At 45.8% G+C, this 26,908-nt stretch overlaps 2 protein-coding genes across 8 annotated transcripts in view; one reads left to right on the top strand and one right to left on the bottom strand.

The window, feature by feature from the left end:
• The window catches only part of MTSS1 (MTSS I-BAR domain containing 1), a 189,826-nt gene extending 173,813 nt beyond the window's left edge, over positions 1-16,013 (top strand). For 2 of the 7 annotated variants that reach the window (XM_026454584.2, XM_023224214.3), the window contains 6 exons: positions 1,199-1,296; positions 3,991-4,201; positions 8,311-8,430; positions 10,736-10,909; positions 11,234-11,396; positions 13,110-16,013. In XM_026454584.2, the coding sequence (XP_026310369.1) occupies positions 1,199-1,296; positions 3,991-4,201; positions 8,311-8,430; positions 10,736-10,909; positions 11,234-11,396; positions 13,110-13,810 (1,467 nt within the window). In that variant the 3' untranslated portion in view covers positions 13,811-16,013. Of the gene's footprint in view, positions 1-1,198; positions 1,297-3,990; positions 4,202-8,310; positions 8,431-9,263; positions 9,459-10,735; positions 10,910-11,233; positions 11,397-13,109 lie in introns of all 7 variants that reach the window. The other 5 variants (XM_023224200.2, XM_023224195.2, XM_026454583.1 and 2 more) reach the window with 3 other exon arrangements.
• Positions 16,014-16,824: 811 nt separating this feature from the next.
• On the bottom strand, positions 16,825-26,859 carry NDUFB9 (NADH:ubiquinone oxidoreductase subunit B9). Its single transcript, XM_023224304.2, has 4 exons — positions 26,672-26,859; positions 23,222-23,414; positions 19,681-19,794; positions 16,825-17,046 (listed from the first exon to the last, which is right to left on the bottom strand). Exons 1-4 carry the CDS (start codon positions 26,770-26,772, stop codon positions 16,915-16,917), a joined length of 540 nt encoding a protein of 179 aa, XP_023080072.1. The 5' UTR covers positions 26,773-26,859; the 3' UTR covers positions 16,825-16,914.
• Positions 26,860-26,908: the final 49 nt, after the last annotated feature.

Raw genomic sequence — 26,908 nt, 5'->3', positions numbered from 1 at the left:
ATGTTCACCGTGTCCTTCATGATGTAATATATGGAATCACCATAGTGAGCTGTGACATAGAACCTCTTGTGTGTCAGGCACTGTCCCAAGGTCTCTCCATGGCCTGACTTCCTCCATTCAGCTTCATGATTATGCTTGTTTTATAGAGGAGGATGCGAGGCACCGACCGATGGAGTGGCTTAGCCAGGTTCACCTAGCTAGTAGGTAGTGGAACTGGTATTGGAACCTAGTGGTCAGGTTCCAGATCCCGTGCACTTAATTGCTGTGTTCATCTGCCCTCTAGAAGTCAACTCTCATGAGAACACGTCGCTGGTGTGTTTTGGTTGACATTGTCAGCCATTCTCCATTTCTCCCATTCTAATTGAGCGATGCATGGAGAGCTCTCTCATCTTATGAAAAAGATGACATTTTTATGCTTTATTCATTTAATTCACATCACACGAATGCTATGGGAAGAGACATATTTGGGGGAAGTAATGATTCACACGCTGGCTTTTGTACTTGGTAACAATCTTTTCGTCTCCTTGGAGAGTCGGCTCAGAGGGCAAATTGGGAGCTCGTGTCTTCTATTCTATCAAATTATATTTGTTAGACCAGAGCATGCATGCATTCACTTGACAAATAAACATTTACTGAGTGCTTCTTATATGAATGAAAAGTGGACCTTATACTCATGTGGCCCTTTGCCAAGCAAGGGAGATGGATGTAGAAATAATGGTGAAAGAATTGGCTTGTTCTTGATTTTGTCAGGCTTTAAAATTTCTAGTGCTGGTCAAATAGGGCAGAAATGAGCACTGAATATCAAATGGTTAAAATGCACTACCAACAAGTCTGGGAACCATGATTGGCTTTATGGCGTTATAAGAGGAAACTCCTATAAATTCTAGCCTTGGGTATAAATGGCTCTTATAATTGGTCACTGTATTTCTCCCTCTCTCGACTGATATTTCATGATTTTCCTTTTCCCTTCCCTCCTTTCTCCCTATTAATTATAGTTTTACTTTCTCAGTAAATGGATTATGACATTGATGGATTTGGTAGTGTGGCTCTTCAATTAAAAAAAAATTTTTTAACATGTTTTCCTTTCATTCCCACCCCCATGATGGCAGCCTTTTGATGCTTTGGTGGATGTTAAGCTTTGATGGCTAACGCTTCCCTTCTCAGCCCCTCGTTCACCCAGCTGGCTCTGTCCCCTTAGGTGATTTTGGACTTGAAAGGTTCTGATTACAGCTGGTCGTATCAGACGCCACCCTCTTCCCCCAGCACCACCATGTCCAGGAAGTCCAGCGTCTGCAGGTAAGTGAAGCCGGGGTCCACTCTTGCTTTCAGGGCGGGTCATTTTTCTTTATGCTAATATGAGCAATCGAGCCAGTCCTTATCTCTTAGAATGGCTCATTCTCGAACAGGAAATAGGGGGATGATGAGCTGAAAGAATAGTAATGATTTTGGTCTTGCTCTTTAGTCTCTGGATTAATTTTGGATCAGAAAGAAAACCCCATTAGCCCTTGACTCGTAGATGTAGCTTATTCTCTCTCATTTGTATGTTGTCGTGATTTTCCCATTCTGTGAGATCACATTTGATTTTCCTGTTTAGCAGAGTGAAAACCTTCTAAGGCCTAAAAGGTGAGTGAACCTGGGTTGATTCTTACACAGGCTGATCTCACTGTTGCCAGAACAAACGAAGGAAGTAACAATGGCTTATGCCCTCATTTTGCTCCATATTTTTGTTTCAGGGTTTCATAAAGTAAATAGAGTTCTTGCTCTGTCAGTCACTGCTACTATTACCACCACCGCCACTACCATGGCCACACCTCTGTTAGTTAGTACCGTTCCCCACTGGAACAAAATCTGTTGGAATAGTTCCGTCATCTGCAAAACTGTTGTCTAGCAGTTTTCTGTTAGAAGTCACTTGTTCTTGGCTTGCCGAGTAGGAAAATTTATTCTCCTCTTCTTGAAAGATGGAAGCATGATGTACCACTTATCTCTCTTGCTATAGTAGTCCTGTTACTCTTTTAATTTAACTTTCCAAAGCCAAATGAGTTTCCACTTCCTGTGTTTTAGCATTGAGAGTAAAGGGCAGGATGGATCTCTTCAGTCTGTCTATGGTGATGTTTTGGTGCATGCTGATGCGTATTTCCTTTCACTGTGGCGCTTGTACACTGTACACTTAGCAGGAAGTTCAGATCTAAGATGTTGCGTCCTGGACATTCTGCCCCCTGAAGATATTGGTTTGTTTCTTATCTTTCATCGACTGTGTGTGTGTGTGTGTGTGTGTGTGTGTGTGTGTGTGTGTGGGTGTGTGACCTTTTTGTTGTTGCCAAGAAAAATCTCTCTTGTTAGTGTAAAACAAAGTTGCATGAGTATTTTTTTTCTTCCTTATAATTTTAGTTTGAGTAGAAAACCATGTTGCACTGCCATCTGCAGCTCTGAGGCTGCTGGGGTGGAGTTGCTGTGAGCTTTACTGTCCGTTCCCAACTGCCCCCTTCTGGCTGACTGGAGGGGAAAGGCAAAAGTCATGATATTTATTAACCTCACTGCAGCACTTTCCTCCAGCACGCTCCCCTATGTCCGTCTGAACATTTGCACCAAGTAATTCTAGTGTATACAGTCACACTGCCCTTGAGTACCTTATTAGCTGCCAGATTTTGCAAACCAGAGTCTCTTGCAGGCTTAGGAGCAGAAACTATGAATTTTCCAATCCCAGCCCTAGTTGTTTACTTCATCCCTGCTGGTGCCTCTACAACTGCCCTTTTTATTTCAGCTCTGTTTGTTTGGACCTTGGGAGTCTGTTTTCTGCTTTTTATGATCTAAGTTACTATACAGAGTGTGGAGCGTGGTTTTTAACAATTATTTTATTTTATTTTATATTTTTGGAGATGGGGTCTTGCTCTGTTGTCCAGGCTGGAGTGCAGCAGCACAATCTCGGCTCACTGCAGCTTCCACCTCCTGGGTTCAAGCGATTCTCCTGCCTTGGCCTCCCAAGTCGCTGAGATTACAGGTGCCTGCCACCACGCCTGGCTAATTCTTGTATTTTTATGAGAGGTGGGGTTTCACCATATTGGCCATGCTGGTCTCGAACTCCTGACTTCAGGTGATCCACCCGCCTTGGCCTTTTGAAGTGTTGGGATTACAGGCATGAGGCACCGCACCCAGCCAGGAACATGTTTCTTATGAGTAGAGACGGAATGCAGACGGAAATCCAGAGTGGGTGTGTCATTATTTGACATCCTGTTTACTGTGCAAACAGCTGAGCATTGATTGCTCTTAGTCGCTGAAAGCTGCCTGCCTCTTGCCAAGTGTGTTATTGTGCCAGACCCACAGATATTTTAACAGAGAAACAGCTGGGGTCAGAGTACATCCATTAATGAAAGCATCACTTTGTTAAAAGGTAAAACACATGTACACCAACATCGTGAGTTGATTTGCTGATGTTCTTTACAGTGGGCTTGACCATACCCACCTAGGATGAAATCACCTCAGCAAATCCATTGGCAGTCAGTGCCTGGCTGTATTGGCCTTAGTCATGTGGACCCAGATGGTGCATCCAAGAATATTCCAGTCATGCTGAAGCCCCAGTGGGCTTTGCTGCAGGCTTATGGTTCCTGCAGGCAGATTAGCCCTGTCCCTTTTCTTGCTACTGACATCAGCTCCTCTCATTTTGGTGGTAGGCGAAGCAGCAGAGTTGGGTGGCACTTGACTTGCCTCCAGAACGCCACATGGTTTCCATCGGAGACCTGAGCCCTGGCAGCTGTATTTCTCCGTGGGTCACCTGGAAAAACATTTTGTTGACTAGCTTTGTGATTTGGTGTTTTGAAAACATGTCTTGTGGTTTGCGTTGCATCTCCGGGGCAGAGAGCTGATTACATTATGTTGTGCTCCTCCCTCTTCTGCCTCTTGTCTGTTCCCCTCCTTTCTCCTTCCTCTTACCATTGTCCCCCTTTCTTTCTTTACCTTCCGTGCCCACCCCTCACCCCCACTTGTCCCCCACAGCAGCCTGAACAGTGTCAACAGCAGTGACTCTCGGTCCAGCGGCTCCCACTCGCATTCCCCCAGCTCACATTACCGCTACCGCAGCTCCAACCTGACCCAGCAGGCTCCCGTGAGGCTGTCCAGCGTGTCCTCCCACGACTCAGGATTCATATCCCAGGACGCCTTCCAGTCCAAGTCACCATCCCCCATGCCGCCAGAGGCCCCTAACCAGGTAAGGGTGCCCTTGGCTCCAGGAGCAGCTGTCACATCTGGTGCCCTGACCACCGTCAATGACTGGAACCAAGGAAGCACCTTGGCTTAGACAAGCCCCTGCCTACTGACTTGAGAAACCTCTGGTTTAATTTCTCATCTTTAGATGTATTGCTCCCCAAAGGGAGAGATGCTATAAGTGGGTTTGAAGCCTGTCTCCATGGTGGTAATGGTTGCATTACCACATCAATTTGGGGAGCGCTCACAGGTAAGTAGATGGATTGAAAGAGGTTTGACCACTCTCAGGCGTCCCTGTAAGTGCCCAGCCTGGCATAATTAAATGCTATAATTAAAGGACACTGCACAGTGGGGACACCTGCTCCCCCACATCTCAGGTTCCCCTGAATGACTGAGGTTCTATGGTTGAACAGTGCTTCCGATACTATTCCTCGGTGCTCTCAGGTTCCCTTTATCAGTCTGTGTTGAGAATGAGAACGAATTATCAGAGCTTCTGCACATAAATTCTGTTGGCACTTAGATTCTAGAAGGGGAGGTGTGGCAGAATCTCTTCATTTCTCCCTGAATGGCTGAGATGCTATGGTTGAATAACGCTTCCGATACCATTCCTTGGCACTCTCAGGTTCCCTTTATCAATCTGTGTTGAAAATGAGAATAAATCATCAGAGCTTCTGCACATAATTCTGTTGACACTTAAGATTCTGGAAGGGGAGGTGTGGCAGAATCTCTTCAACTACAGCTGGCCCAGCCCAGCCCAGTGGTTCCAGCTGGAGCAGAAAGCAGAGCTGGCCAGGGTATCCGAACACCCTTCATGTACGTCATCAATGTATGTGATCCCCTCTCTGTTCTCTCTCCCTTAGTGTCATTGGGTTGGTGTTGGCCTCGAACTTGGCAAGTAGCTCTACATACAGAATGCTGGGTGCCCCACAGCCCCACCTGCTGGGAAACCCATGCCAGAGCTCTACGTTCCTCTCCTCACAGCTCAGCGCTCCCATTAGCATTTTTCAACCATCCCGGGGGACTGTGGCCTCTGTCTGTCTTCCTTGGATACACACTCAATTTTAAACGCACTCAGAGCTAAGAGCCACGGCTGTAGTTTGAGAGTGCTTGAGAGTACGTGTCCCAGCTGGGGTGCTTGGCTCGCTCTGTAAGGAGTCCCCTCTTCCCCGCTGTGTGCTTCACTAAATCATACGTGCTGCTCGCAAGCAGAGAGGGCAGAGGGTCCGGAGGAGAGCTGGAATGTGCAGTTAGTTCCTCCAGGCGGTTCTAGTGTGCAGCATAATTGTGTGTGTGTTTTTAACTGACAAATTAACATGGTAGTGTGCACTGACACCCCTTTCTGAAAAGGAGAGGCCACATGCTACAGCCTTCCCCTCTAAGACCATGAGTGTGGATGGGGCTCGAGCAGTGTTTCCTGTGGCATAGAGGGAAGCAGAAGAGGGCATGTTGGGTTTACTGAAATTTGAAAACCCGTGCCCAAGACATGCGTGGCTAGCAACTCTAGGGGAGTTTTTTGTTTTGTTGTGTTATAGTTTTGAGACAGAGTCTCGCTTTGTCACCCCAGGCTGGTGTGCAGTGGTGCAATGTTGGTTCACTGTAACCTCCGCCTCCCGGGTTCAAGTGATTCTCCTGCCTCAGCCTCCCAAGTAGCTGGTATTACAGGCACTTGCCACCACGCCCAGCTAACTTTTGTATTTTTGGTGGAGATGGGCTTTTGCCAGGCTGATCAGGCTGACCTCAGGTGATCCGCCCACCTCGGCCTCCCAAAGTTCTGGGATTACAGGTGTGAGCCACCACGCCCGGCCACTAGGGTAGTTTTAATGAGCTCAGGGATGCTAAAAAACGTAATAGAGAATTCATATTTTTTAACAAGGGCATTACGACTGCTGATTATTATAAGGTAAAGGGGAAATTGAAGGTCATTGTACAGATCACATTAGCCAGAGGGTACAATCTCCTGAAGGCAGTAACTTCCCCTTTATTAGCGAGAAAGGGGGCACACATCTAGGAGGCACAGGAGCCCTTCATTTCTCTACTGAGTAACACAGTCTGAGAAGGAAGCCGAGTGATGGAATTGTTCAGAATTCTCTGGTTTACCTCCCTCCACTCTTCAAATTGTGCCTTCACCCATCTGTGCCCAGGAGTGGGGCCGTGTCTTCAATGAGGGTCTCACCCTAGAGCCATTTACTCCGAGTCAATAGGTTCTTTATAAAAAATTGGCAGAAGTCCAAAGAAATCTGAACCTGCAGTCCTGCGGTGGGTTACTGTTTTATTGTTTTGTTTTTGTTTGTTTTTTGAGACAGGGTCTCACTCTGTTGCCCAGGATGAAGTGCAGTGGTGGGATCATAGCTCACTGTAACCTTGAACTCCTGGATTCAGGCAATTCTCCTACCTCAGCCTACCAAGTAGCTGGGACTATATGCATGTGCCACCATGCTTGGCTCATTTTATTTTCGATTTGAGAATACATGTGCCTTGCATACTGGTGGGGATTGGGCTTCTATTTCCATTTCCCAAAGAGTGAACATTATACCTGAGAGGCAGTTTTTCAACCCTCACTCCTTTCCTCTTTTACAGTTTTTATTTTTTATAGAGATGAGGTCTTGCTGTGTTGCCCAGGCTGTTCTCCAACTCCTAGCCTCAAGGAGTCTTCCTGCCTTGACCTCCCAAAGTGCTAAGATTACAGGCATGAGCCACCACATCTGGCTGTTTTTCGTTGATAAAAAATTTGAGGTTTAGAGGGCTTTAAGTTCACAGTTTCTGAACTGGGAAGGTGCACAAATGTAACTTAAATCCAAACTTTGCAACTTCAGATCCTGGGCTGCTAACCAGACACCGAGCTCGGAGTGCAGCTGGGATGTCCGTCCACCGTGGAGCCTCTCCTTGCTTTGGGTCCACTGAGCCCCACACGCTGTTGAGTGTCTGATTGGCTCCTTGCCCTTACAGGACAGGAAGGCGAAATCTCTGTTCCTTTGTAGGGACCTTTCTTTTGTAGGTGAAAGGGACAGACACATGATTCTGGCTTCCTTGATGGTGAATACAGGAACACTTTCAGATAAATTACAATAGAGAGGAGTCAACTTATTTAAACAAACTGAGGTTAAGCCAGAGATTGCAGTTAACAGTGAAAAAATTTAAAGCAAGTACCTGGATAGCGGCGAAGCAGTGCCCAGGAGACCCAATTTATATGAAAGAGATGATCATTGTCACTCCTTCATGATTTTTTGAGCACCAGCCACGTGCCAGGTCCAGGACTAGAAGAAACTTGGGTGTAGGTGAGGTCACAGGAACAGTCGCTGCTCCAGCTGAACATCAGGAAGCCGGGGTGGGATCGCACGCCCTGGCTGACTAGGACTGCGGCAGGGACCTGGGGTTTCATTCAATCAGCGTGAAGAGATGGTTTCCCAAATGAGGCCTCTCCGGAGATGGTTCATTCCACCCCACAGTGGCCACCCGAAACACTGTGCTGACCAGAGGGCTTCACTGCCCCAAACCCCAACATCACACTCCAGGATGAGAAACCTAAAAGTATATCTTGATGAGTCTTCATAGCTGGAAACCGCCCCTCATGGATCCACAGGCTGCATTTGATGAAGGGAGAGTCCAGGAAATCGAGCCATTCCAGGCAGACATGTAGCAAAAGCCCAAGCCGGGGTCCACCCTCATGCAATAAATAACACCTGTGCACATAAGAGAGGCGACAAGCAGGGCCTCCCTGGGGACCTGGGCCTGTGGCACGTGAAGAAACACCCAAGACAGCACAAAGTTCCAATGCCATGACCAGATATTCCGGTCCAGCCATGCTTCTGGGTCCCAGCAAAAGACACACAAATCCGTGTCCTTGGGGACCCACGGTCTAGTGATCTAGGGCTGGCCAGGTCGCACGCGTCTTTTCAAGGGCTTGAAAGCCTCTGCATGGATGCAACTTTGGGGGAAAAGTAACCCTAACACTCTGCTTCTCTCATCCTCCCCTCTTCTGTGTATATGTCTGTCTCTTTCTCTCTGTGCGTTTCCTTCCCCACTCCCATCCCCATTCCTCTCTTTTTATTATATTTTGGTGGCGTGTGGTTCAATTTCCGTTGGTCCTCTCGTGTGGCCCCTCCCCTGCTGCAGAACTCGTCCAGCTCGGCCTCCTCCGAAGCCTCGGAAACCTGCCAGTCAGTGAGCGAGTGCAGCTCCCCCACCTCTGTCAGCTCGGGCTCCACCATGGGTGCCTGGGTGTCCACAGAGAAGGTGACCGCCTGGGTGGCAGCCACAGCGGCCCCGCTCTCCCTGGTCCCCCTGCCTGCTGCTCACACAGCCCTCACAGCCGCGGCAACCTGGAAGCTCAGAATCAACACCAAGAGTGGGGCTCCTCTTGGGGACAGAGGGTGGGACAAGGCTGAGGGCATTTTCTAGAATGAGTGCCTGGCTGCTGAACAAGGACCACATGGTCGTCCCAAGGGAGAGGAAGGGGTATGGGGAATTTGGAGGTGTGAAGGCTTTCTCCCAGACCAGGTGTTGCGTGCCTATCCATCCTCCTCCCTGCCTTCCCGAGCCACCCCCCAGACCGTTGGATGAGCCATGTCACTGTGTCAGAGGCTGTGTGCTTTTCTGCTTTTAAGTTTGCACCCCCACCCCCCTGCCCTTGATTGAGAATGTGCTCCTGAGCAATGCGATGATTTTGGAAACCTAGAATGAACAGATTCCTTTGAAGATGCTTTGGGATTTTTAAATTTGCATAATGAAATGAGCAAATCATTATCCCCATGAAATGAGGCTTCGTTAGTTACTTAATCAAAAACCATTGAGAAGGCCACAAATTGAGGGCACTGATCAGTTCCCGAACTTCTAAAACGTAGGTCAAACATAGCTGCTTATTTGGTGTCAAACTGATGTGCGTTCTTTGCACCCCGGCTCTTTTCTCCTGCATCACGGATCATCCGTGAGCAGCGGAGCCCCTGTTTGTTTTACTTATAAATATTCAGGTTTCCCCTCCCTTGAATGTCAATGCCATTTTGTGTCTCCGCACTCATCCTGTTATATTAATTTTTTTTTCCTTTTCCCCCCTTTTTGTTTGTTTCCAGTTGTCTAACGGGTTTTCTCACTATAGTTTATCAAGTGAGTCCCACGTGGGGCCCACGGGTGCAGGCCTTTTCCCTCATTGCCTGCCTGCCTCCCGCCTGCTCCCTCGGGTCACCTCTGTCCACCTTCCAGACTACGCTCATTATTACACCATTGGGCCCGGCATGTTCCCGTCATCTCAGATCCCTAGCTGGAAGGTTTGTGTCTCTCCCCCTCCTCCTCTCCCCATGTCATTGCCTCTGTGCTCACCCCTCTTCTATTCCACCCCCCTCACCCCGACTCTCCCCTCACCCCCTTTCTTTCACACTCTGCCTTCTTCCCCATAATGCCCCTCCCTCAGGAAACCCCCACTGGGGGAGAACCAGAAAGCAGCCGGCAGCTCTAAGACAGCAGTTTCCACAGGTAGCTGGGGCTGAGGGTTTTCCTTCAGGGGACTTTGGTCAACCGGATAGATGGCAGCGCAGTGTGCATCGCAGGCAGCGGCAGTTCCAAGTTGAAAGGCCCAGTTTTGCATCAAGTTGAAATCTATGGGTGGATCCCTCCCAGGGGCCACCTGAGGGTGTCAGCATGATCAGAGCTTCTAGGGAGTCTGGAGGGGGGACTTTCCTTCTGGCCAGGTTTCCCGTTTTCCCTGATGAGCTCCCTGCTGGGCTGTGGTAACAGAACCACAACCCAAAGCAGGTTTGGGATGATCATGTTGAACTTAACAGTACATGCAGACTTTAGTTTTAGTTTCGAGTGTTCAAACATGTTTGCTTTAATATAAAGACAAACTTTGAAAATGATCCCCTAGCAAGTCCGATCAATGCTCCTCCAGGAGGATAACGTGCTCTCTTTTGAGGGGAGGACCCTAATTTGAAAAGTAGGCCCCTCGGCTGCCAGCATTTTAAGCCAGTTTTGACTTTAGCCCTCACAGGCTGTGTGGACCTCTCAAGACTCCTCAGAATCTTTCTACTGCCCCTGGGTGCCTGCCTTTCCTTCTGAGGGCTTGAGAGGGCAGGGAGCCTGCCATGCGCTTTGAGGCTGGTTTCCTGGGAATGGAGGGAGAGGGGTTGATGTTGCTTTAGTGCTCGCTGGTGGCCGTTCCCTAACTGGAAGTCATCCGGGCTGTTAAGGAGCGATGGTCCCTTCAGACAGGAGAAGCAGGGTGCGCTGTCCACTGGCGGGTCCCCTTAGCTTACACCGGTCACCCGTTAGGTGGCTGCTGGGTCTCCTGCTGCCGCCTGGTGGGTAAGGGTTTTTCATCTTTGGGCAGAGACGAGGAAAAGGGAGGTACACAGGGGGCTCCCAAAGGGTTTTCCATTCCTTGCCCTTTAGAGCCTGGAGAGGGCAGGCAGAGGGCCTGTGGCTTGTCCCAGCCAGAGGCTCCCCTTTAGGGACCCAGCTGCCTTCTCTGGGGAGCTGTCTATGGGGTCCCTGCAGCCCTCCAGTGGAGGCGGAGGCCCTGGCTCCTGACCGCACTTGTTCTGCGTAGGACTGGGCTAAGCCAGGGCCCTATGACCAGCCTCTGGTGAACACCCTGCAGCGCCGCAAAGAGAAGCGAGAACCAGACCCCAACGGGGGAGGACCCACTACTGCCAGTGGCCCACCTGCAGCCGCCGAGGAGGCTCAGAGACCACGGAGCATGACTGTGTCGGCTGCCACCAGGGTGACGCTCTTGTTCTCGATATTTGGTTGGGGCCACCTCAGCTTGGCTGGGGATCATATTCTGGCCAGCAACTGGGGGGCCGAGGCAGCCTTGCAGCTGGAGGGACCTGGGCTGCATTCCCTGACTTCCTGCCCTACCGCAGAGTCCCTGGGAAGAAGCCTTGTGTGGGAATGAGAGAGGCAGAGCTTTCTAGGGTCAGAGTGGGACCCAAGCAAGTCAGTAGCCCCCTGGGCCCACGGGTGTGTGGCGCTCATGGGGGCAGAACAGGAGTGACATTGAGCCGCCCCCGAAGCAACCTATGTGTCTGTCTCCTCCAACCTGCAGCCTGGCGAGGAGATGGAGGCTTGTGAGGAGCTGGCCCTGGCCCTGTCTCGGGGCCTGCAGCTGGACACCCAGAGGAGCAGCCGAGACTCACTTCAGTGCTCCAGTGGCTACAGCACCCAGACAACCACCCCCTGCTGCTCTGAGGACACCATCCCTTCCCAAGGTACGAGGCAGCCTGGGGTACGCACTTAGGCTTTCTGAGCAGCACCAGGTGAGGAGATAGAAAAGTGCTCGTCCATTTTAACCACAGCCTCACCACTGGCTAACTAACAGGCGTCAGGATTGTTCTGGTCATCTGGGAATGGGGAGCTCATCTGTAGTTGTCAGGTAGCTGCCATGTAAGAAAGGGGTCTGGACTTTCACAGCTTTTTGCGTTTTGCAGCATCATACACGACAGTCTCCAATTTGAATGGAGACGTGCTGTAGTAAGAACAGCTTCAGGCCGGGGGCAGTGGCTTACGCTGTAATCCCAACATTTTGGGACTCTGAGGCAAGCAGATTGCTTGAGCTGCAGAAGTTCGAGACCAGCCTGGGAAACATGACAAAACCCTTGTCTCTACGAAAATGCAAAAATTAGCCAGGTGTGGTGGCACACACCTGTGATCCCAGCTACTCTGGAGGCTGAGGTGCAAGGATTGCTTGATCCACGACTGCACCACTGCACTCCAGCCCAGGCAACAAAACAAGACCCTGTCTCAAAGGAATAGCTTCATTTTTGTTTTAGCACTTTGCACTATACACTTTATGGTTATTTTCCCATTTAATCTTTACAGCCACTTATGGGGTAGGTATTTTTATCCCTGTTTGACAGAAGTGGAAATTATGGTTCAATAACTTGCTCATATTCACACAACCAGTAAGTAGCAGAACTGGAGTTTGAACCTAAGTGTGTTAGAGTGTAATGCCCAAGTTCTTAACCTATTCCAGCCAAATCCTCTATCAGACCTGCCTCCCTCATCCTCATGTCCACTGCACACACAAGTCAGGCAAGATGAAAATCTAACAGCTGGAATATCTATGATAATTGACCAAAAGCTATGCCATTCATCATTCAAAACCTCTAAGACAGTGAGTCTTATTGGAGGGTGATTTTCTTCCCCAGGGGACATTTGGCAATGACTAGACATTTCTGGTTGTCACAACTGAAGGGGTACTACTGGCACCTAGTGGGCACAGGGCAGGGATACTGCTTAAACATCCTGGAATACACAGCACGGCCCCTCCCCACCGTGTCCTCCATAACAAAGAACTATCTAGCCCAAACAAAGAACTATCTAGCTCAATAGTACGGCGGTTCAGAATCAGTGCTGTGAGCTGTTTAATCTGTAAGCTCCCACATCATCCTGAGATTGGTCTTACAAGGAAGTGAGCACGTCACACTGATGGAAACTGTCTTTGTCCCTTGTTGTCAGGGACTCACTGTCAGTAGCTTTGTTCTTTGTCTAGCCCTCGCCTCTGCAGTTAATTATCAGGGAGATGTTATCGCCTAGGCTAGTCTGTTTGAGGTTTGATCTTCATGTTGAATTCTGGACTGGAGAATTTGTCTTCTTTCATCCCCTTATCCCTCCCAGAGGTGCTTGGAGGGAGCTTCGCTGCAGCCTAACAGCTTTACCTTCTTCCCCATTGACGGTATTTGAGTGCCTACCATGTCCAGCACTGTTCTAGGTACTGGGGACACATCAGTGAACAGAGCAGAGATCCCTGCCAGGGAGTTCGTAGTTGGTGAGGCTTTCTGAAGATGGTAGAAAAGCCTGGGGGAAGCTTGGGATGAGACTCTGTGCGTACCCTGCCTTGCGTGCCTTTTGTCCTCCCAGCACAGAAGAATCAAAAAGCAAAGCTGCTGTCTTGAATATGTCTAATCAAATCCTATAATCAGTTTCAGATTATGATTATTTCTCTGTAAGTGGTGACCAGGAGGCAGATCAACAGGAGTTCGACAAGTCCTCCACCATTCCAAGAAACAGCGACATCAGTCAGTCCTACCGACGGATGTTCCAAGCCAAGCGTCCAGCGTCAACTGCTGGCCTCCCCACCACCCTGGGACCTGCTATGGTCACTCCAGGGGTTGCAACTATCCGACGGACCCCTTCCACCAAGCCTTCTGTCCGCCGGGGAACCATTGGAGCTGGTCCCATCCCCATCAAGACGCCCGTGATCCCTGTCAAGACCCCAACCGTCCCAGACCTCCCAGGGATGTTGCCAGCCCCTCCAGATGGGCCAGAAGAGCGGGGGGAGCACAGCCCTGAGTCGCCATCTGTGGGTGAGGGCCCCCAAGGTGTCACCAGCATGCCCTCCTCAATGTGGAGCGGCCAAGCTTCCGTTAACCCTCCACTTCCAGGCCCGAAGCCCAGTATCCCTGAGGAGCACAGACAGGCAATTCCAGAAAGTGAAGCCGAAGACCAGGAACGGGATCCCCCAAGTGCCACTGTCTCCCCAGGCCAGATTCCAGAGAGTGACCCTGCAGACCTGAGCCCAAGGGATACTCCACAAGGAGAAGACATGCTGAACGCCATCCGAAGGGGCGTGAAACTGAAGAAGACCACGACAAACGATCGCTCGGCCCCTCGCTTCTCTTAGGCTCACAAGAAACACGCCAGGGCAATGAACTGTTTCATTAATAAAACCTAATTTGTCTTGATCCATTCCAATCTATAATAAAACAAAAGATTTTGTAGGCAACTCGGAATATAGCTCTTTTGAAAGTACTCGACACCTTTAGATAAGAATTAAAACCAACCTGTGTAACTGACATAATCTTGATCTTTTAATTTGTAAATATTGACAATTTTCTTTCTGCACATTTTAATCTTAGTTTCCCTTTTGATTTTTCTGAAGGTGCCAAATTCCATTTAACTTTTTTACAAGTCTTTGTAAAATTTTAAATGCATAAGGGGGGGTTGGGGCAGGGGAACCACGAAGTAGTTAATTTTAGAAAAGGATTTACTATACTTCGCTCTTCTTTTTCTTCCCCCACAAGCTTTTGTAGAGGCATTGTAGTAGTCTAGCTTAGAAGCAAATGCAAGTTATTTTAATGTACAAACTAAATGGCTAAGAGGTAAAATCCTCATTTAAATATACTATGTTCTAGATGAAAAGAGCAGGAGTAACAATTGACGAGCAATATTCAGAGTGAAGTAAATCTGGAAATGGTAGACTGTGTTGGGATTGGGGGGAGGGCCATGGGAGGGGCACACCGTCAACATAGCCGATCCTGTTACATTTAAGAGTAGCCTCGTAGGTTGAATTTCTTCTAGTAGCTTCATGGTAAATGCATCCGAATAAGCCATACTGGATTGCAGTGTTTGTTTCTGTAGGGTGTTTAAGGACTTCCTTTCTCCCACAATTCCTCTGGACTGCACACAGCACCCACCTCCAGCCCCGTGCATGCTGCTGCCGCTGGGCAGTCGTAGCCCTCACTTCAGTTTCTCGTTGATTGTACTCACCTTCATGGAATCCAAATACATCCAAAAGGGTAAGGCAGTTTTAAAAAATGTGAAAACATTTAAAAGTGATAGCAGGGAATTCTTAGATTATAGTAAATGCCTTTTACTTAACTGTGCCCAGCAGGCTGGGTGCGTTAAAAAGCCCAAATATTTTGAAAAAACTCGAACGGATTTGACAAGGGTAGCCAGCTTGGAGTCTTAGCAAGCAACTTGCCAATGTGTTTACCAATCTGGGGGCTTGTTTTTCTTTTCTTCTTTCAAATAAATGGCAGTTAACTGGCTTCACAGTAAACACTGAAGAGAGGAGGATTTGGTTATTGTCACTGGGAATCTGACCACTATACTGTCCTTTTTTGTATTCTGGGTAATGTTTTTCGGAAAGGATTTGTCTTTTCTTTTTTAAATGAAAGTTAAATTTGTTATAATGCCCATACCCTAAAACGAACAGAGATTTGTAGATTTAAAGGGATCACATTTGAAGACAATAGTGTTTAAGAAAGCAAGTAAGTCCCTTAGCAGTCAGGTCCGTTAACAGGGCACATTTCTGACCTAACCCTCTCAAGGAAGAGGCGGAGCTTGGTGGGTCTCATACACCCTGCAGATTCCTGTTGGCTCTAACCCTCAATTACCTAATCTTATGCTTTAACACATAACTGCGTTGGATGTGAGAGTAACGTGCCGTATGGTCATTGTTCTATATATTAACATTGAACACTGCTGCGATTGCTCAAGGACATTTTATGTTACGGCTTTAAAGCAAAGGCATGATTATTAGAAACTAAGCTTTTTTCTTTGAAAAACAAGCTCCTTTTACAGAATATAAGCAACAGTAGTGCCTGTGGTTTAGCCCACCAATCTTGATGACTAAAAGTAGCTGATGCATTGTGCATATGATGCTTGAGATGGTTTTTGCAAAAGCAGAAATCGCTGCAAGGTAATCACAATAGATAAAAGTGGTATTTTAAACCTTTGAAATAAATGGATGTAACTGTACCTTGGTACAGCTTTTCACTTGTTTAGTTTTTAAACGTTAGTATAATCTGAATAAATAAAATGTTGCCAAATTCAATGTAGAAAGAATGTGACGGCACACCTTGGGTAGTTCTGCTTGTGTTTTTGCATATTGTAAAAGCAGTGTCACAGCTAAAAATAAAGAAATCGTTTCTAACGGTAAATTATTGTGGTTTAGTTGCTAGTTTGTACTGAGAGTTGACCTCTCCCTGTGCAGTTTTTTGTTCTAAACTTGTATAAATAACAATTGTGTACTGTGTCTCCCTTCTACATTGTAACAATTGCTTCAGCCTACGTTATAAATAAAGAACCATTAGATTAAAAAAGTCACGTATTTCAAGTCTTGTTACAATTCAGTTTGAGGTCTTAGTCAAATGTTAGAAGATGGACTGGGACTCAAATAGAGCTTACGTAGAAAGTGAAAAAATATTTTTGTGATGGCTATAAGATCATTAGTTGCCTGAAACTATTTGAAAACAGTTCTATCTAATGAGGTATCAAGAACTAAAAGCAGCTGTTTTGGGTTGAAAGTTTTAAAAACTGCTTTATCTTTAAAAAACAAGAACAACAAACAAAGCTTCTGAAACATTTAAAGAGTTCTGTTATTCCCTTACCTTTGAGTCCGCAGACAATCCAAGCTACGGTAGCAGAAGCAAAGCTGGAAAACTGCTTCTAAAATAAGCACCACAAAGTTTTATCCCAGATTGGACCATTTAACCCCAACCATCAAACCTCCACCCTTGAGGGAACTCCACAAATTCCAGGCTTATTTGCTGACTATGTACTTCTTAGGGAGAGTTGTTCTTCTAATAAAAACTAAAATTCCATTAGTGAAATCTTTAGAAAACCAAAAAGGTTATTTTTAAATCCTCAGTATTTCTGTTCTTGGCTTTGTTTATTCCTTCTAGTTACCACAGCTAATTAGGCTTTTGACTTGAGAGTTTATTCGCCTCAATCTGGTTCTGCCTCAGTTTTTCCTTACTGGTAACATGTGCTATCCGTGATTTACTGCAGAGAACACAGCTGACCGACTACATGTCCCGTTATTTTCTTCACATGCACAATTGATAAAACAATGATAGTGGCACAGTCACTTGGCATCACGGTAATTCTTAGAAGAACGCCAGTCATACCAGAGACCATTTCATTGATTTTTTTATTAGGGCAAGTGCATGTTGTGTAACGTATTTCACTTGCAAGTATGAAAGATGAGGGATCTCTCTCTCTCTATGTGGGCCGCTCCCGGGGTCTGGTCACAATATGCCACCACAGTGGGGGCAAATCACCTTCCTTTCGGGCAGGGGGCAAAGCTTCAGTTAAAGGACCACCAGGTGGCGTTTCCTCCTGCAGCTGCTTAACCTAGAAGGAGGCAAGGAAGGAATCATTACCAAAGGAATCTGATTGACTATAAAAATCTGTTTGCTGCAGTGAAGGGTCAGCTTTATATCTATGGTGTGTCACTGACATGACACACTGATCACAATATTGAAAAATGTTTTTCACATATACCTGCTTTATTTTCATACCCACACTTTCAGAAAAGTCTCCTTAAGGGTTGTCCCATTCTTCTAAACAGTAAAGCCTATTCTTCCTCCCTCTTATTCTTCCCCCCACCCCTTTTCATCACCTCATTATCTGGACCTCCTCTTACTCTGTAGACAAAAACATGACAACTATCATTCCAATTCTCCTTGTCACAGTCCCCCACCCGCTGACCAGAAAAACATTTATTTTTGTGTCTCAGCTAAGTGTTCTCCAAAAGCACCATTAAGAAACCTCAGTTCATAATATGTTGGGGATGTTCATTGTAAGCCCCCTTCCTAGCAACCAAGGACAAAAATAAACCACAAAATCACAGATAAAAATATGCCCAGTTCTGCCAAATGCTGCCCTACTACTTCCAGTTATAGCCAAGATAAATGTCCTAGCAGAGGATAACCCATTCTGGATTGTGGCTGCCCTAGGCCTCCAGTCACATGTGCTGCTTAATAATGCTGAAGTGATGGCATATGTAAAGGAGGAATTGTTGAGGTTATCCCAGTGATCAGTTGCAGAATGAACCCGTGGCTCACCATGAATATACTTCCAGCTTCTAAACGGTGAGACATTTCTGACAAACACTGCCCCCTTTGGCCACAGTGCCCTTCCTTCGGGTCCCCCTTGGCCAAACACTTGCAAAGGTCAATATCCTTAGTGTTATCACTAGAACCAGCACAACTTCCAAATCATGAATTCAAATACCCCACTGTCCAACCACACTCTCCCTTTCCCACTCACTTGTTTAAATGCCTCCTTGAAACTCAGAAAGACTACCATTTCACAGAGCCTCCCAACTTGGCCTTCCCTCTCTGCATATGCCCCCCTGGCTTGACTCTGTGTTTTTTCAATCCAGCTTAGATTCCATCATGACAATAGCTTCCTCTCGAATAACCTCAAGTCCCTTGTCACTCTCTGAGCAACAGACAAACCGAACCACATACCCTCAGGCCTGTGCTCATACAGTTTAGTATTGCTAAAGAGAAAAAAGACACTGGAGCAAATCGGAGTCATTACTGACTAACCATTCCCAACCTCAAATGGGCCTCCGCCACCTGGCCATCCTAGTCCTCTCCAGCAAGCTCTTCCTCTCCCCATGACTATCACATATTCTCCAAACATGCTGCGCCCACTCGTTCTGGGCTTTTCCTCTTATTTCACTAAAAAATAAATAAATAAATAAAAAGCTATTACACAAGTCTGTCATCTTCAAAACTTCTAACCCAAATTTATATATAATCTTTTGCCCAATAATAATGGACAAAGAATCCTCTCTCCTCCTCTTCTTTCTCTACACTCTCTCCTAAAGATTCCATACATCTCTCCATGGCTTTTAAAACTGAAAACTCCCAAGTTTCTGTTTCTAGGCCAAATCTCTCCTGGGAGTTCCAGATTTCCACATCTAAAGCTGGCTTCTGACATCTGCACTTGGTATGTCACAGGATTCTCAAACTTCACCCTTCCAAAATCAATTCTCGATTGCTGCTCTGACACCTGTGCCCCCTTCCCCAATCTTCCCTATCTTGGTAAACATCACCAAACTCCAGATGTTAAAGCTTCAAACCCAGAAACCATTCTCTCTCTCTCTTTTTTTGAGATGGAGTCTTGCTCTGTCGCCCAGGCTGGAGTACAGTGGTGCAATCTCAGCTCACTGCAACCTCCACCTCCTGGGTTCAAGCAATTCTCCTGCCTTGGCCTCCCAAGTAGCTGGGATTACACGTGTACACCACCACGCCCGGCTAATTATTTGTACTTTTAGTAGAGACAGGGTTTCACCATGTTAGTCAGGCTGGTCATGTCCTGACCTCAAGCTATCACCCACTTTGGCCTCCCAAAGCGCTGGGATTACAGGTGTGAGCCACTGCACCCTGCCCCAGAAACCATTCTTGATTCCTCCCTGTCCCTTGCCCACCCTCAACATCCAGTCAGTCGTCACATCCCTCCAAATGATGTCCTGAGTAAATTTCCTTCCATATCCACTTCATCCACCCTAGTGCTGATCATGACAACCTTTTGACTAAACTTCTGCAATAATCCTAGAAGGGTCTCTCTGCTTCTTCTCTTCCCCTCTCCAATATATTCTTCACACTACAGCAAGATTGAGCTTTTAAAAATATAACTGACCATTGTAACATGACTGAAAAATGCCTAAGACTCTAGTGGAGAGGCAGGTTAAGAGACCGTATGGCAAGAAGGCAAGAAAGTCAGGCAAAGGACTAAAGAGAAGGAGATCTGAAGCAAAATCAAAGACAAAGCCAAAAAGACCAGGGAATGCACTTTAACTTACTTGTAAGGTGGTTATAAATGTTAAACTGATACACGTAGATACCACAGTATATCTGAGAAGTAAGGGCCCAGAGTAACTGTCATGGCTGGAATCTGGACCTCTGCATGTGGGGAGCAAAACTTGACTCCATCTACATAGCTAAGGAATATCGAAGTACAAGTAGAACGCACCTCTCGTTCCCAGCTTTCCCTCCGCAGTTTCTTCCACTGTTCTCTCTTGGCAAAGTAATCAGGATACATGGCCTTCTCAGAAGGATGCCAGTCATCTAAGCACCATTCTGGGAGCTGTCAGGAGAGGAAATCATGGTATCAATCCACAGGACACACTTACCTATCCCTGATAGGGCCTGCTCAGGAGATGTAAGACAAAGATCAAGGTACATTTTTATTTTTATAACCACTGCAACTACCAGACTGTTTCCAACTCTAAGCAAGGAACAGCAGAGGATAAGCAGGAACCAATAATAAAGGAAAATGCCTTAGAGTCAAAGACGGTGCTAAAAAATAGCACCATCGTCAGTCCAAGGAGAATTGGCTTCATTCCTCCCCTACCTGCCTTCTCTAAATATCCAGAGTAGTCTTATCTTACTTGGAACTCTTAATTAGAGTATCTCAGAAATATTAAGCATCAATCCAAGTTGGTTAACTTTAAAGTCTAAAACGAACTTTGTTATAGCAAAAAGTATACTGTACGACCTTAAATCTGAAAGTCTTAAGGACATCTCAGAGAAAACTGACACCTAAAAAACAGTACTGGCACACCTTAGAGATACTGCGGGTTTGGATCCACACCGCTGCAATATAGCAAATATCACAATAAAGCAAGTCACAAAATGTTTTTGGTTTCCCAGTGCATATAAGTTATGTTTATACTATACTATAAAGTGTCCAATAGCATTATGATGTCTTTTGAGATGGAGTCTCCTGGTGAAGATTTTGTGAATATTGATTAAATAACAAAGGACTTTGACTAGTACAACTCAGTTGATAAAGCAGTAGCAGGGTTTGAGATGATTGACTCCAATTTTGAAAAGTTCTTCTGTGGTTAAAATGCTATCAAATGGCATCACATGCTATAGAAATATTTCGTGAAAGGAAAAGTCAATTGATGTGGCAAACCTCACATAATATACACAAAAAATGTACATAATTTAAAAATACATTATTGGTTGGGCGAGGTGGCTCTTGCCTTTATTCCCAGCCCTTTGAAGGCTGAGGTAGGGAGATTCTATGAGGGTAGGAGTTCGAGACCAGCCTGGACAAATAGCAAGACTCCATTTCTACAAAAAATAAAATAAATTAGCTAGGTGTGGTGGTGTGCACGTGTAGTCTTAGCTACTTGGTTGGCTAGGACAGGAGAACTGCTTGAGCCCAGGGGGTCCAGGCTACAGTGAGCTATGATCATGCTATTGCACTCCAGCCTGGGCAACAGAGGGAGACCGTTTTCAAAACAAAAACAAAAGAAATACGTTATTGATAAAAACTGCCAACAATCATCTGAGCCATCAGAAAATCAATCTTTTTACTGGTGGAGAGTATTGTGTCAATGTTGATGGCTGGTGACTAAACAGGGTGATGTTTGCCGATGGTTGGAGTGGCTTTGGCAATTTCCTAAAATAACAATGAGGTTTGCCACATCAATTGACTCTTCCTTTCACCAAACACTTCTATAGCATGTGATGCCATTTGATAGCATTTTACCCACGGAAGAACTTCTTGCAAAATTGGAGTCAATCCTCTCAAACCCTGCTGCTGCTTAATCAACTAAGCTGATGTACTATGTGAAGTCTTTTGTTACCATTTCATCAGTGTTCACAAAATCTTCACCAGGAGACTCCATCTCAAGAAACCACTTTCTTATTCATCCATAAGAAGCAGCTCTTCATCTGTTCAAGATTTATCATGAGATTAGAGCAATTCAGTCACGTCCTCAGGATCAACTTCTATTCTGGCTCTCTTGCTATTTCCACAACTTCTGCAGTTACTTCCTCTGCTGAAGTCTTGAGCCCTTCAAAGTCATCCACGAGGGTTGGAATCAACTTCTTCCAACCCCATTAAAGCTGACATTTTGATCTCTTCCCATGAATCATAAATATCCTTAATGGCATTTAGAATGGTGAATTCTTTCCAGAAAATTTTACTATGCCCAAATCCATCAGAGGAATCAATATCTATATCAACTATAACTGTGCAAAAATATATTTCTTAAATAATAAAACTTGCAAGTTGAAATTACTCCTTGATCCATGGGCTGCAGAATGCATGTTATGTTAGTAGACATGGTAGCAGGTCTCGACAGTGGGTTTAAAAGATTCAGTAAACCATGTTGTACACAGATTTGCTGTAACTCAGGCTTTGTTATTCCATTTCTAGGGCACAGGCAGAGTAGGTTTAGCATAATTCTTAAGGGCCCCAGGATTTTCAGAATGGCAAATGAACAATGGCTTCAACTTAAAACCACCAGCTGCATTAGCCCCTAACAAGAAAGTCAGCCTGTCCTTGAAGTTTTGAAGCCAGGCATTGACTTCTCTCAAGGTATGAAAGTTCTAGATGGTATCTTATTCCAAAAATAAGGCTACTTCATCTCCACTGAAAACCTGTTGTTGAGTACAGCCACCTTCATCAACTATCTTAGCCAGCTTTTGTGTAATAATTTGCTGCAGCTTTTCCATCAGCACTTGTTACTTCACCTTGCACATCTGTGTTACAGAGATGGCTTTTTTCCTTAAACCTCATGGACCAACCTCTACTAGCTTCCAACTTTTTTTCTGCAGCTTCCTCATTTCTCTCGGCCTTCGCAGAAATGAAGAGTTAAAGACTTACTCTGGATTAGGCTTTGGCTTAAGGGAATACTGTAGCTGGTTTGATCTTTTGTCCCAACCACTAAAACGTTCTCCGTAACAGCAATAAGACTGTTTCACTTATCATTTGTGTGTTCACTGGAGCAGCACTTTTAATTTCCTTAAAAAATCTTTAGTTTCCTTTGCATTCACAACTTGGCTAACCAGCAGAAAAGGCCTAGCTTTCTGCCCGTCTTGGCTTTCAACATGCCTTCCTCACTCAGCTTAATCGTTTCTAGCTTTTGATTTAAAGTAAGAGATGTGCAACGGATTTAAGTGAGAGACATGTAACTCTTTCTTTCACTTGAACACTTACAGGCTATAGTACGGACATTAATTGTCCTAATTTCAGTGTTGCTGTGTCTTAGGGAATAGGGAGCCCTCAGGAGAGGGATAGAGGCAGGGGAACTACTGGTCGGTGACAGTCAGGACACACACACTTATGGATTAAGTCTGCTGTCTTATATGGGCATAGTTTTTATGCCCCCAAACAATGACAATAGTAACCTCGAAGGTGACTGATGACAGTTCACCACAACAGACAGAGTAATAATAAAAAAAGTCTGAAATCTTTCAAGAATTGCCAAACTGAGAACCAGAGACAGGAAGTGAGCACATGGTGTTGGAAAAATGGTGCCCAGAGACTTGCTCAGCATGGGGTTGCCACAAACCTTCAATCTGTAAAAACACATATCTGCCAAGCACAATAAAACAAAATGCAATAAAATGAGGTAGGCCTGCATCTGACAACTGTCAGGAAAGAAGTCTCCTAGCTACCCTTGAAGGGCAAGTGATTTCTAAGGCTGAGGTCTGGGACTGAAGAAACAAAATCTATCTCTCAGAAGGCAGGCATCATTATAATTCTTGCCTACCTTGTAGCAATCGTATCTCTCATAGGAGGTGCCCCCAGGAGAGTCAGGGAAGATGTATGGCTGTGGATGCTGACGGTACCAGAATTCTTCCTCAGCCTCCTTCAGCAGCTGGGTGGCCTTCATCATATCCTTTTCATTCTTATGTTCTTCAAACCGGGCTCTCAGCAAACAAGCAAAGTATCGGTATTTGTCTCTTAAACCAAAATGATTTTGAAGATTAGAAATGTTACCTACTCACATGGTCAGAGTTGCTGTCTGACAGGAGGCTGCACTCCTGACACCTTCTGGATGGGCAGTAGACCTCCCCCAACCCTCCTAATGGAGCAGCTGCATCATCATGGCTGCTTCCTCTATAGCCCACCAAACAGCAGCAGCAAAAAAATAATGTATTAAATATATACCCTAACCATTTTTCTCCTCTTACATCCAACAATGGAAAGAGGATTTAAACAAAAAAAAAAAAAAGAGAATTTGCAAGAGAAAAGTTATAACCTCTATAGGATCATTCAACATTCATTGAATGACAACTTCCATTTCCTCCTATCTTGTGCTAGTCACTATGCTAAATTCTGGAGATACAAAGATGAATAAGAAAGGTGTTACTTGGCGGAAACGGTATTGCTTAGCTCATACAGAACTGGGTTTGTATCCTGACTCTGACACTAGCTGCATAACCTTAGGCAAGTTAAAGTCAAGTTCTAAAGAAACTGGGCAAAGATCAGCTAGGAGGTTTTGACAATAATCTAGGACACAGATGACAAGGGCCTGAAAGTAGGGAGCTGTGATGGTGACAGGAGACAGAAGAGACATTTAGAGACATTTAGACTTCCAAGTTATGAGAATAGGCTCTGCAATCAGACTGTGTAGGCCTGAATCTTAGCTCTGCCACTACTAGTTGTGTAACCTGGGGTAAGTTAATGTCTTCTGGCAAGGTGCAGTGGCTCATGCCTACAATCCCAGCACTTTGGGAGGCTGAGGTGGGTGGGTGGGTCACCTGAGGTCAGGAGTTCAAGACCAGCCTGGCCAACATGGCAAAACCCTGTCTCTACTAAAAATACAAAAATTAGCCGGGCATGGTGGTAGGCGCCTATAATCCCAGCTACTTGAGAGGCTGAGGCAGGAGAAGCGCTTGAACCCGGAAGATGGAGGTTGTGGTGAGCCAAGATCGCATCTTGCACTCCAGCCTGGGCAACAAGAGCGAAACTCCGTCTCTTGTAAACATTCAATAAGATAAACACACTTTAAAAAGTGCCTGGTACATCCCAAGTGTTCAATAATGTCAGTTACTAATACCATACTAGAAAGAGAATTTACAAAAACCAGTATTGAATTATACATGGTATATGAGTATATGTGTTATTGGCAAAGGAGTAAGGAGCAAATATTTGAGATCAATTCTGAGACTTAAAGCTCAGTAACTAAATTACTAATAATACCATTAGCGGAGGCAGGAAATTTGGGAAAAGAGTCAGAATGGGGAGTGATAGGAAAACAAGTTTGATTTCAAAGAATTTAGATAAATTGAGTTTGAGAGAACAGTTGGTGATCTTTACATTTTTTTTATTATTATTTTTTGAGACAATGTTTCACTCTTGTTGCCCAGGCTGGAGTGCAATGGGGCGATCTTGCCTCACTGCAACCTCTGCCTCCCAGGTTCAAGCGGTTCTTCTGCCTCGGCCTCCCAAGTAGATGGGATTACAGGCACCCACCACTACACCTGGCTAATTTTTGTATTTTTAGTAGAGACGGGGCTTCACATGTAGGCCAGGCTGTTCTCGAACTCCTGACCTCAGTTGATCCATCCGCCTCAGCCTCCCAAAGTACTGGGATTACAGGCGTGAGCCACCATGTCCGGCCAACAGTCGGTGATCTAACAAACAATTTGAACTACAGCTCTAGAGACAAATGAGCGCAGGTGGTGACTCAAGTCCCAGCACTAAATGAGGCTGCCCAAAGTACATACAGCAACATAGTAAGCCTAGGATGGAACCACAGAGAACAGCACAATGAGGGCAAATGGAGGAAGAAATTAAGGCAAGGATTGAGAAAAAATGTCAGATCTTAAAAATGCTGAGCCATAGCTGTCATAGTAGCTAGTTTATATCATCTTCCTCTAGGATTATGGACTTTAGTATTCCCAGCTGTAGTTCAGTATTGCTTGAATTCTTTTTTTCATGTTTAACTTTTTTTGACATATAATAATTGTACCTATTTATGGGGTACATGTGATATTTTAATACATCCATATAATGTATAATGATCAAATCAGGGTGATTGGGATATTCATCACCTCAAACATTTATCATTTGTGTTGGGATACCTGAATCCTGGATGGCTCAACTTCCTTCATCATCAGTTTGTTCACATGTCCATTTTCCCCACTAATCCATGAGCTGTTGCAGCTCAAAAATTGATTACTAACATTTATATATTTAGCATAGAGCACAGAATCTGAATTGCAAATTCTGTCAAATAAATAAATAGGAAAACTCAAAGAAGAAACTAACAATCCCATCACATTGTCCTTGGCCATCTTCCTGCAAATCAAGAGAAGTATGTCAGTGACTTTCTAATAGTCACATACATGTAATCTGGGCTTCGAGGATACCCTCTGCAATTCTTCCAGGCCTACTCCATTTTCCATGGAGTTTTTTCCCAGAAGCCCTTCTTATAAAATAGGTTTGGGGAGTTGTAAGACTGGAGTGGAGGCCTGGCACTCACACATCTTGGGTTGTCAGCCCGCCCTGCATTGAATTTAGGTTATTAAAATCTACACTATGCTCTAACACTAGTCTCAGATGGATAGAGAAGGAAAGAGAATTATGTAAGAGGTGAAAAAGATGTAAAGGTAGTGAAAAGGACTAGATGAAGCTAAAAAGAGAAACGCCAATGGGAGGGGTGGGCGAATGATGATGCTCTGGAGTAAGACCTAAATTTAAACCTGGCTCAGACACTTACAAACGCTATCACCTTGAGCAAGTTACTAGCTGTGCTTACCTCCTTATCTGTAAAATAGGCTTAAGATAATTCCTAACTCCTAGAGTTTTGCTGACTAAAGAAAATAATGCATAGCTTATTGCTGTTAATATTGTAAAGCAGAAGATCGTGAAGAAAACGATTACTTAGCGAGCGCTGGATCCATGACAATTACAATTTTAGGCGCATTCCTTTATTTCACTTAATCTTCCTGCAACCCTCTGCGCTGGTCCTGCGTCCGTTTCACTAAACAAAAAGCTGAGGCCCAGACCCGATAAGCAACTCTACAAGATCTCCCGGCCATGGGTGGAGAAGCCTGGATTCGAACCCGGGTCTAGGACAGGATTCTGTGGAGCGAGAGGCCACCTTCCAATTCCATCCCGAAGTCATTGAACCTCCCGGTACCCGGGGGCCTCTCTACCTCCACGGGGCCCCCAGGGTCACCTCCCCGAGTCCTGGGTCCCCATCCCTTACCTGTGGACGCACCACGACTCGAGGTGGCGCAGCGCCCGCTTATAAAGCCGCAACACCTTCTGCTGATGGGTCAGGTAGACCCCCGACGCCGATAACGCCATGACTGCGCTGACCTTTCCCGGCCGCGGGGACAGCCGGGAATCCGTAAGCCTGCGGCAGCTGACGTAACAATGCCAGCCGGAAGGGCGGAACAGCCGGCGGCCACTTCCGCTTCCGCCGGGGAGATCTCCTATCCGC

Source organism: Piliocolobus tephrosceles, chromosome 7 (assembly GCF_002776525.5).
Source record: "Piliocolobus tephrosceles isolate RC106 chromosome 7, ASM277652v3, whole genome shotgun sequence".
Taxonomy (NCBI): Eukaryota; Metazoa; Chordata; class Mammalia; order Primates; family Cercopithecidae; genus Piliocolobus; species Piliocolobus tephrosceles.
The sequence above is the reverse complement of the archived record's forward strand: the minus strand, read 5'-3'. Positions and strand labels throughout refer to the sequence as shown.

What these genes read in the sequence shown, in the direction of transcription:
- NDUFB9 (XM_023224304.2), bottom strand. Translation starts at nt 26,772, where the DNA reads ATGGCGTTATCGGCGTCGGGGGTCTACCTGACCCATCAGCAGAAGGTG. An exon ending in GAGTCGTGGTGCGTCCACAG is followed by an intron (nt 23,415 to 26,671) that starts GTAAGGGATGGG and finishes TTTTGGTTTAAG; the next exon opens with AGACAAATACCGATACTTTG. An exon ending in GGGAAAGCTGGGAACGAGAG is followed by an intron (nt 17,047 to 19,680) that starts GTGCGTTCTACT and finishes GCCTCCTTCTAG; the next exon opens with GTTAAGCAGCTGCAGGAGGA.